This window comes from Lissotriton helveticus, chromosome 6 (assembly GCF_964261635.1).
Source record: "Lissotriton helveticus chromosome 6, aLisHel1.1, whole genome shotgun sequence".
NCBI classification, from domain to species: domain Eukaryota; kingdom Metazoa; phylum Chordata; class Amphibia; order Caudata; family Salamandridae; genus Lissotriton; species Lissotriton helveticus.
In genome coordinates this window covers 2,083,919,839-2,083,930,308 of record NC_136067.1, presented here as the reverse complement: position 1 = coordinate 2,083,930,308, position 10,470 = coordinate 2,083,919,839, and the positions used below count along the sequence as shown (strand labels likewise).

Sequence of the window (10,470 nt, the reverse complement as noted above, 5' to 3'; positions counted from 1 at the left end):
CAATTAATTTTTCATTCATCTGGGTTAAGAGGATTCTTGGAAAGTCCATTGAGGCTTAAAGCTCCTTATGTTCAATGAGCCTCACATATAACTTATATATTTAGCTCTTCTTCATCTCCTATGGTACTTTATTTCACCTAAATATCTCTGTGGTGGTCATCTGTAAGAAATCAAGGCTTTACAAAAGAAATAAAAAAAAATACACAAAACAGTTCCTTGGAGAAATGAGTTGTGGAGATGACGTTATATTACCCCCACAAGGCAGAAAACACATAAAGATATTTTGTAAGTCAAGCATTTACAAAGATATTCTGATGCTTCGGGTGTTAAAGATGTGTCAATATTTTATCAGCAACCTCTGTGGTCTTATGAAATATTTTTATCATGATTCTTTTTCTTCATTTATGCAGACACAAGGAGTGGGGCCTAAATGGAGAAGAAAAATGAAAGCTCAGTGACTGAGTTCCTGCTGCTGGGACTTTCTGAGGAACCCAATATGCAAGTTGTTCTCTTTGTGTTATTCTTAGTGATATATGTGGTCACTGTCATGGGAAACCTTTTCCTGATCACAGTCTGTGTCCGTGATCCACGCCTCCATACTCCTATGTACTTCTTCCTGGCTAACCTCTCTTTCATTGACATCTGCTACTCATCAGTGATTGTTCCCAACCTGCTGAACCAACTCATTGTTTCGAGGAGAATGAGGTTCTCTGCATGTGCTGCTCAAATGTACACCTATCTCCTTCTAGGGTGCACAGAATCAATGCTTCTGGCAGTCATGGCATATGATCGCTATATTGCCATCTCATTTCCCTTGCGTTACACTGTCATTATAGGCAGGTCTGGTTGTATGATATTGATGTGTACCTGTTGGCTAAGTGGCAGTGTGATGGCACTTCTAGACACAGCTTTTGCACTTCAGTTACCCTTATGCGGCAACAATGTTATTGACCACTTTTTTTGCGAAGCCATGACTCTCCTGAGGATGGCCTGTGTGGACACCTTTATCCCACAGATGGTGTTTTTTTTTGTTGGAAGCTTTGTGCTGCTCATCCCAATCCTTGTCATTCTCTTCTCCTACATTCGCATAGTCATCGCTATTATGGCAATCCGCACTACTGCAGGCCGACACAAAGCCTTCTCGACTTGTTCCTCACACCTGGTAGTCGTCATTATAGTGTATGGGACCGCCATGTTCTTGTATATGAAGCCAGTGTCCAAAAGCATTGACAATCAGGAAAAAATGGTCTCAGTGTTTTACACTGTGATGCCCCCAATGATGAACCCATTGATCTACAGTCTGAGAAACAAGGATGTCAAAGTGGCTCTGCGGAAGGTTATATGGAGAGACATTCTTCGTTAAATATCGTCTGTTTTGTTAGTGCTTCAAGGGAAGATGACACAGAAAGGTGAATTAAGAAATTGTTGTATACTAACACTGGTACAGTTGTGCTACTAACGTATCAATTTTACTAACGTTGAGCTGCAAATATAAACCACATTTCTGTATGAGGAAGCAATTTGCAGTCATTTGTCTGGCTTACTGATGTACCAGTATGCTGGGACTCTAACATATCCTTGGATTCTCACCTGTATGTGCTAACTGCAATGAACCTACACTTGTGAATACGTCTTGCTAATGATGCATCTTATGGCCTGCTGGTTTTGAAGGTCAATGCAGGCAGCATCTCATTGCTGGGGCAGGAGGTGGAGGTGTTGAAGTACAATGCTGGGAGATACTGAGGCGCTGTCAACTTCTCCTAGACTCCATGAACAGCATTTTGAGTCGAGATCCTTGTACTGTTGACTGTCCCGAATCCAAGCAGAACAAGATATTTCCAGCTCCCTGCAGCATGCAGTGAGTTCCCAGATCATTGCTGTAAGAAGTAATAGTGGTAAGATCCTTCCTGAGGATTTTATCCATACTCATTTTTGAGTTCTGTATCTTTATTCTCAATCTGGTGTGATTTACTTTCTTCAAACACTCAAATATGCTATTTTGTCTTTTTAAGGTGGTAACTTTGCTATCTCATAAACACCTGCATAATAAACTTTACTTCATGTTCCTAAAAGTTCCTGCTTGTATTATAAACTGGAAAGATGTGTGCTTGGAAGTATAATTTTCACAGGTTGTTTGCACTAGTATGTATTTATTCTGTTGCACAAAACTTCAAGGTTAACAGAAGTGCTATTGATCCTATAATTGGGTGCACATGGGGGTGGGGGGCACTGCTGTGCACATTATCCCACAATCCCATGGCTACCTGTGGGGCTGCATCTTTGACGGTGGCACATTGGCAATGCAAGTGGGATGTGGAAATGAGTTATGTTTATCTTTTATAGTAAAGGTAGGGTAGTGTTTGCTCTACTCCTTTAGAGAATCTGGAAATTCTACTTCATTTAAAACCTTGAAATATTGATGGATCCATCAACGTTGTTAGGTCAAAGAAAGTGCAAACCTAGACAAAGTAAACAGAGGCTACAATTGCAAAAATAACCTGACAGATGACTTTGTTCCTGTGAAAGACCAGTCTTTTGTTTAGAATTTACATTTGTAACTGAGACCAGCCTGGTATCCTGTAGTCATCTAGCCCACTCAAGTTGGTTTGATGTATTACCCAAACCTGTAGGGCAATCAACATGGGAAATACCACAAAATTACTAGGTCATTAAGATTTTCTTGATTTTCGTTGATCATTCACACTTAGGTTAGAGTGGGTAGGACAGTTAAGTGATGGACTCATCAGTTACTCCTGTTTCTCTCATTCACATCAAGACAGATCCTTCCCCTAGCCATAATACTGTTCTCCAAGAAGAGACAGTAGCCTAACAGGTATAACAAAATGTATTGTTCCTAGGTGGTAGGGGAGATGATAATCAGTGGCAGGACAGAAAACCACGCACAAAATGGCAACATAAGGCAGAGCAGATGAAAAAGGGGGGGGGGGATTGAAAAAATCCAATTTGAATATAAAGTTGAAATAAAAAGGAACAAGAACATCAGTCAAAACACGCTCCCGAAAAAAATTATCTGAATGTATTGTGAGAAATGTTCTAAAAACAGGCTCCTATTATAGGAGACACATAAAATGAGCAAAGAAGGAACACAAATGATGCACTGTAAAGGTAGGCTCCAGTTTTCTCATAAAAAAGTGAAATCTTTTCTTTCACAAGGCAAATTTAGAACTGCTGTTCAAGGCTATTTACCACTGCATGTCTCATCCGAGGCAAGAAGAAAGGCAATCACATCACCCGCATTCTCATGGAACTCCATTGGCTCTCCTTGTCAGCTCTCATCTGCACATTTGTGGGCAACATAAACTTTGGGTGAGGTGCCTAGACTGATTCCATGCACCCCATAGTATTTGTTGTCCTAGAGACCAGCAGGCTCACAGTGCCACCTCAAGCACCCCTAACAGGGAGCAAATGGTTTCTCGTAACCACTCAACTTGATAAACCTGACCCCTGAGGATCCTGGTAACCCCTGTTCTCAGAGAAATATACAGAGAATACACAATGGGATGTTCCTTAATATATTTATTGAACCAATGTTATTCTTGGATAGAGTACATGTGCTACGATGATAAATAGACAGAAGCATATAAAAGTGATGTCAAGCACCAAAATAGTAAATAGGTATAGTTCCACCATGGTGCTAAGAACAGTGTGTATATATGCAGACATAGGAAACAATATAGTAATCAGGTGTACTCCTGTTATGCAATCCCTACACTATGTGTGTGAGTGTATAAACCAAGAATACCCTCACCGGAAGATCCAACCCCGTTACCCGACAGGACATAATATAAGATCCCTTCTTGGTCATGAACTCGACACCTCATATGAAGATAATAGGCATCTGCTTGGCAAAGCATCAGCATGTGGGACCCTCAATGTCAGCACAAGTGTCTCCTCACGCTAGCCCCTGGAAATGCTTATTTATTTATAATAAAAAGCATCCTTGCAATGATAATACAGATTAGACTTAATACGGTTTGTAGCTAGTATTGTTGCCCTGTAGATGAAGATAGAACCACAATGGACAGTGAATACAAAGGCCTTGCACAAGGTGTTCAAGGAACCATGATAATGCTGCGCGAAGAGGAATGTGTAAGCAAAGCGTGTTAAGAGAAACAAATTGTCACACACACAAATATGTGCAAAAGGTTATCATAACATTTTGTTCCACAGAAAGAGTGCAATGTGGGAAAATGTGCAGTGTTGTAACATGGGCCTAATTCAGGCACATTACACCCACTCATCATACTAAGGGTCGACCTAAAAGCTATTTAAAAACAGCAGCCCATATAACATTATTAAACAAGGTGACCTAATAGGAAATCCCTGAGATACCAGTCATCTGACAGAAGGGACAAGTGTTGGTTAACCTGAGACAGTGTGGAATCCTTTAGCCAGTCAAGGCATAACTTCCAAACACTGTACCATGGCACCACGCCCAGTGTTCAGGTTATAAATAACGTTGGTCTAGTCTATTGATCTTAAACCCTCTGGAGTTACCCAGGATTCTTAACTGAAGCGCATAAGTGTCTAAAGGTCAAAGTAACCATCCCTTCCAATTGGGGTATGATGCATTGAATGAGCCATTGCGTAGCAAGGCATCTAGCAGAAATGAGCAAATGTGGGAATTTGTGGTGAGTTCAAGTATTTTATCTTGGCTATTCCAATACATGTTTGTTGCACGTTTTGTTCATAAAAATCATTGGTGTGTGTTAGACTTGAATTTTTCAGTGGGGTTACACCCAACCCCCATTTTTTGCTTTTTGACCTCATTTTTTTTACCCTCTTTTTTGTTGGTTATCAGGCTCTGGGCACTTTACCACTGCTATTCAGTGCTAAAGTGTATATGCTCTCCAGGTAAATTATGTTATAGATTGGTGTTTCCATGAGTGGCCAGTTTGATTTACTGACAAGTCCGTAGTAAAGTCCCCTGAGAGTGCCAGGACCTTTCACCAACAATGCCACTCCACACATCCATTGATGCTGCTGCTGCTTGCTCTATGGTTCAAAGTCACTGTTCAGAAGTTACACAACGCACCACACTCATCCCGCACCGCAGTCATGGTCTACTAACACTGGCGTCATCGACTCCAGTTCGTCAGCCGTTGACAGCACTTCTGCAACAACATCTCCACTGCTTGCACCATGACCTGCAAGCACCACCAGGAGCACTGCATCACCTCACACCACAGCCCTGGTCTCACCGATGCTGCTGGATGACCGTCAGAAAGCCACTGCCCGCACAATGACCTGAGGGGGCCATATGCCACACAGCTGTACTTCTCAGTGCAGCCCTGACACCTACAGATGCCGGTGCTCCCGACTTCAACCATGAAGATTTCGATATTCTATGCATATGATTTCAAGGGCTCGACAATTCCTGCACAGATATCTAGAACCTACACCTGCAGATGCCGGCTCTTTGGGGCTCAACAAGAGGGCACTGATTCCCTGCATTACTAAAGGTACTGTTTTTTGGTCTTCCCAATGCCATTTCTGGCCGCAATGCCGCGGTCAGCCAGACTGTTTGGAGTTCTTTTTGACGATGCTGTGATAGCTCCGGAATGATGTATTTACTTCAAGGAACTCTATTTCAAGTCTTTTTTTTAGTATTGATATTTCTGAGAACTGTATGGTAGATATTTACCGGTTTTTGTCTGTGGTATCCTTTTGTAGTGTTTACTGTTAGTAATGTGCAAATGCTTTACATACTGCATCCGAGATAAGCCTGACTGCTCATGTCAGGCTACTGGGGGGAAAGCAGGAGTTATTTCAGTAGTGCATCCCTCTTATCCTGACTAGAAGAAAGGGTCCCTATTTGGGCAAAGGTGCAAACCATTGCCAATTAGATACCCCTATTTCTAACAGTGTTGTATTAAGCATGTTCTAATCAAGGCCTCAGTTCCCAGAACCTGCCAATATTTTGTCCCCCAAACAGACTCTATATCTATTGTGTCCTTCGAAAAGTCAAAACCCTGTACAGACAGCTGGGAAAGAAAAGAAGCAAAATACATCAACTTGGAAGCCCTTCTTGCCAGCACCTCCATTCACCGTCTTTGAAGGGGGAGAGCAGGAGCGGGACACGACTGCAGGTCCCAGGCTCCCCAGCGGCTGACTCCGCCACTGACACCCGCATCCCGTGCCCAGAGGCACTTTAAATTTTAGCGGGGCTCCCGCAGCGCGGGCCACGTGTGGGTGTGCCCAGGTATTGCCTGGGTCATGGGTAGGCCCATCTGCATCCATCAGTGGCAGGCTGAGGCAGGGTGGGGCCAGGTCCCTTGGCCCTGTGACATTGGAGACAAGTAAAAAAACATTGTGGTTTATCCCTTCCGTCCAAGTAAGTCTTTATGTATACACCTTAACCCTTTGGACACGGCCGCGATTCTGCGCCTGTGCGGCACATTCCGACCGCAGGTGCAGTCATGACGGCCGGGAGCCGTCATCAGCACACGAGCACTGTGTGCCATGACGGCTCCCGACCGTCATCAGCATGGAAGGGGTTAATTTTAATCAGTATGGTGGCTACAATAAAAACACGATGGGGGAAGCTGGCAACTCCAAAAACCATGCCCAACTCTACACTTGATTGCTTTCTTCTCCGGGCAGCTAAGGCCATTGATATAGAGATTCAAGTAGCGGAACAACGGATGGCCCAAACCCAATGCTTGAGGTTAATTCTCCACAAACCATGGCGACACTTGCATCCCTCATAGAAAAAATAATTGCCAAGAACTTTTTATCTATCTTGGAAAGACTGGACACATTAAAATCCACAGTGAATCTAATGCACACCTTGCTCACTGATTTGATAACAGGGGTTGGAGCGAAAGGGAAAGAGAGGGATGGGGGGTCACTTTTGGGGGGACCACTAGGTCTGAAGAGGGAAATTGTATTGTATTGTATTGTGGTATATTTATATAGCGCAAGCCTGTCACCACCAAGGGCATCCTGGCGCTTTGAACCTTGATCCAGCGAATTCAGCAGCTAGCCTGTCCTAGGGAAAAGGTAAGTTTTCAATGCCTTTCTGAAGGCTGAGAGATCTTCGAGACTCCTTAAGGATATTGGCAAGGAGTTCCAGAGTTTGGCCGCCGCTACTCTGAACGAACGACCACCCATCCTCACTCTCTGGAACCGCGGGACTACTAGTAGCCTAGATGAAGAGGACCGAAGAGCTCGAGATGGAAGATACCAGGCAAACATTCTTTGCAGAGGGATCGGGCCCAAGACGTGGATAGCTCTAAACACAATACATGCTGCTTTGTAACGGACACGTAGATGGACCGGAAGCCAATGGAGTGCCTGTAACGCGGCCGTAGAGGAACTGTAGTAGGGGCGGGATAAGGCAAGTTTGGCAGCAAGGTTTTGTACCCATTGGAGCTTGCCCAGAAGTGTTACCGGGGCTTCCAGAAGTAGTGCGTTGCAGTAGTCGAGTCGACTCAAGATGGTGCTCCGCACTACTTCAAATTCTTCTACATGTGTCAATTTATCATCTTGTCCTGCTGTAAATACCTATCCCAAAAATACTGACAGTGTGGCACAACAAAAACAACTAGGGCCCTCGAGCTCTAGGAACAGGGGCTCCGCATGTTCCCCCCTAGTAAGATTAGGCCTAGTCCACCCCCTGCATCCAAAAATGGGACTCAGGTAGGTTCCAAGAAACCACAAACGGCTCCTAACCTGCTGCATATATTCAAAATAGCTAATCAAGCCAATCGAGATGATAGGGTGATCCTCCATCTCCCACCAGAATGTTGCCCTCATGTGGAAATTCTCACTAATGTTCCCCCGCTGCATGAAAACCAATATGAATCACAGACTCAGTTAAAAAAAAAAGTATTTCACTGGCTGTTACAAAACACAAGCTTTATAAACAGATATTATCATGAGATTTTATTTCGTAGGCGGGTATGCTGGGTGGGCCCTCTACGCAAATTTTTATAGGCACCTAGATAACAGAGGGGGGAATCCACCGGCCAATGGGCTACCAGTAGGCCACATTCAACGCATTTGGATGGCATCCCCATGGAAACTAGAAATAGATTCTAAATTTTAAGTGATTTAGATTCCCAAGATTGACTACCTGTAGTTCCTCTTCCTCTAAAAAAGCGTTATTGAGGAAATATCCATTTCACAGCTGGATGACTCCCCAGTGACCCTCATAAAAATCTCGTCCCATGTAATCAAGCTAATGTGAATAGCCATCCTCACCAACTAACCGAGCTCAATGGGGTATCTAATAATTCAGGAACCGATACTTGAACTCCAGGAAACTAAACATCAATCCTGGAATGTGGCAGGTATAAGGTCCAAGATACCTGACCCTGATTGGTGTAAGTTAGTGGACGATTGCCACTTATGCCTTTTACAGGAAACATGGGCAGTTGAATGTGTCCATAGGGTAGGTTTCACAACAGTATTGAAGCAAAGAAATTCAATGTTGGTCGTCCAGCTGGTGGCCTTTTAATCTGGGTTAAAAATACCCTGGCCTGTAAAATCAAGGCTCTTAACCGCGGCTCTGCAGAAATACTTGGGATAGACTAATTTCCTTGAGACTGCCAAGGGGAATCACCTACTCATAGTTGCAACACAACTTTTGAACCTTTAGACTAGGTACTAGAACTAATACTAGATGGTGACAAAGCTAAAGGGATCACTAAGCTCCAGATACCCCCTATTAAGAAACACACAAGGGTGGGGCAACAGGTTTTATTGTTTACCATCACCCATGGGGTCCGTGCTTGTAATGGTAGGACTGACTCTGATAGGGAAGCATGCCACACGTTTAAGAGGGGGACAACCAAAACAAGGATCGATTACATCCTGGTTGATATTGAACTTTTATCTAGTGTAAAAGATATGGCCGTATTATTACAGGAAGATAGTGACCATAATGCCCTGGCCCTTACACTCTTGGGCTCAGCTCTATTGTATGGCGAATCCGGGACTAAGAGTGGTCCGGTCATCACCAGCAATACCAAGAAAAGAGTCAAATGGCCAATGATACAGGCCGATCCAACTGCCCTTCCTAAAATGTATTCTGCGGTGGAGCAGACTCTTGTTGATCTGAGTACTATTGCCACCAGCATAGATGACATCCTGGCCTTATTCCTTCAATTGACCGCCATGATTGGACCAGTCTTTTGCAAATTACATAATGGCCAATACGCAAAACAGAATACAGCCCCTTGGTACAACACTTCATGTGGCAAAGCCAAAGCTGACTTAATCATGGCGGGAAAATCAAAACTTCCCCTAGATGTCAAGAACTGTAGGAAGCTATAGAAATTGGCCCAAGCCCAGGCCAAAAAAGATTGGGAGGTAGAATACTGGGCCAAACGTGTTGAGGCGGCAAAGCTAAATATTATCCAGCTGTTTTGGCATCTTCTTGCCAAAGGTTCCCCAAACTCAAAAATAGAAACAAATTTTCATTTTCAGCCGCATGTGTGAATGGAGTATTTCAAAGAGTTATATGCAGGACAGGGTGCTATGCTTGATCCGGGCATGCAACTCAGACTACTAAATACCGTTTTATATGCCAGACAGTCATCATGGTAGAGGAAACCACCATAGCTATAAATGCATTACAGAGAGGGAAAGCTCCAGGCCTAGACAAGCTTCCGGGAGACTTGTACAAGGCTGAACCATCAATCTGGGGCCCTTTATTACAAGCGGTTTTCAATGCCATCTTTTCTGGTGGCGAAATCCCGGCATCCTGGAGGGGTGCCGAGATCATTCCCATTTACAAAAAGAGAGATAAAGGGTTGCCGTGCAACTATAGGCTGATCAGCCTTATAGATGTCTCCCCAAACATTTTTTGTAAAATAATCTTGACTAGGATCCAAAACTGGATCGAGGATAATAACATCTTGTCAGACCTCCAAGCGGGATTCAGGGCCGCCACAAGTACCACTGATCAAGTCTTTAGATTTCTCCTACTAATCCGGAAGGAAGTGACCATAAGAGGTGGCCACATGTACGTTGTATTTGTGGATCTAAGAACGGCCTTTGATTCGATAGATCACAAGCAACTATGGCTTGCTCCGAGCAAACTGCATTACCCAGTCTATTTACTTAATATCTTGATTTGTTTACACGACCATACCTATGCAGAGGTTAGGTGGAACACTGAAGGCAGTCTGACAAAAGATATATCAGTACAGAAAGGCATACGCTAAGGTTGTGTCCTCGCCCGAGCACTATTCACCCTCTATATTTAATGGACTAATAGAAGAACTATACAATTGTTGTGGTGATCCCCCAAGACTAGCAGGCAGTTCTGTGCCCTGTCTACTCTTTGATGATGACACCTTGTTAATCTCAAGGACACCCAGAGGGATCCAGAATCTTTTAAACAAATGTGATGAAGTATGCAAGAAGAAGGGGTTAGAAATAAACTGCTCCAAAACACAATATATGACTTTTAATCAATATAAATCAAATGAGGGCAAACTC

The 10,470-nt window shown here is 43.6% G+C and overlaps 1 protein-coding gene across 1 annotated transcript; it reads left to right on the top strand.

The window, feature by feature from the left end:
- Positions 1-430: 430 nt before the first annotated feature.
- On the top strand, positions 431-1,363 carry LOC144763033 (olfactory receptor 2D2-like). Its single transcript, XM_078648344.1, has one exon. The coding sequence runs from the start codon at positions 431-433 to the stop codon at positions 1,361-1,363; it is 933 nt and encodes a 310-aa protein (XP_078504470.1).
- The last annotated feature ends 9,107 nt before the right edge of the window (positions 1,364-10,470 follow it).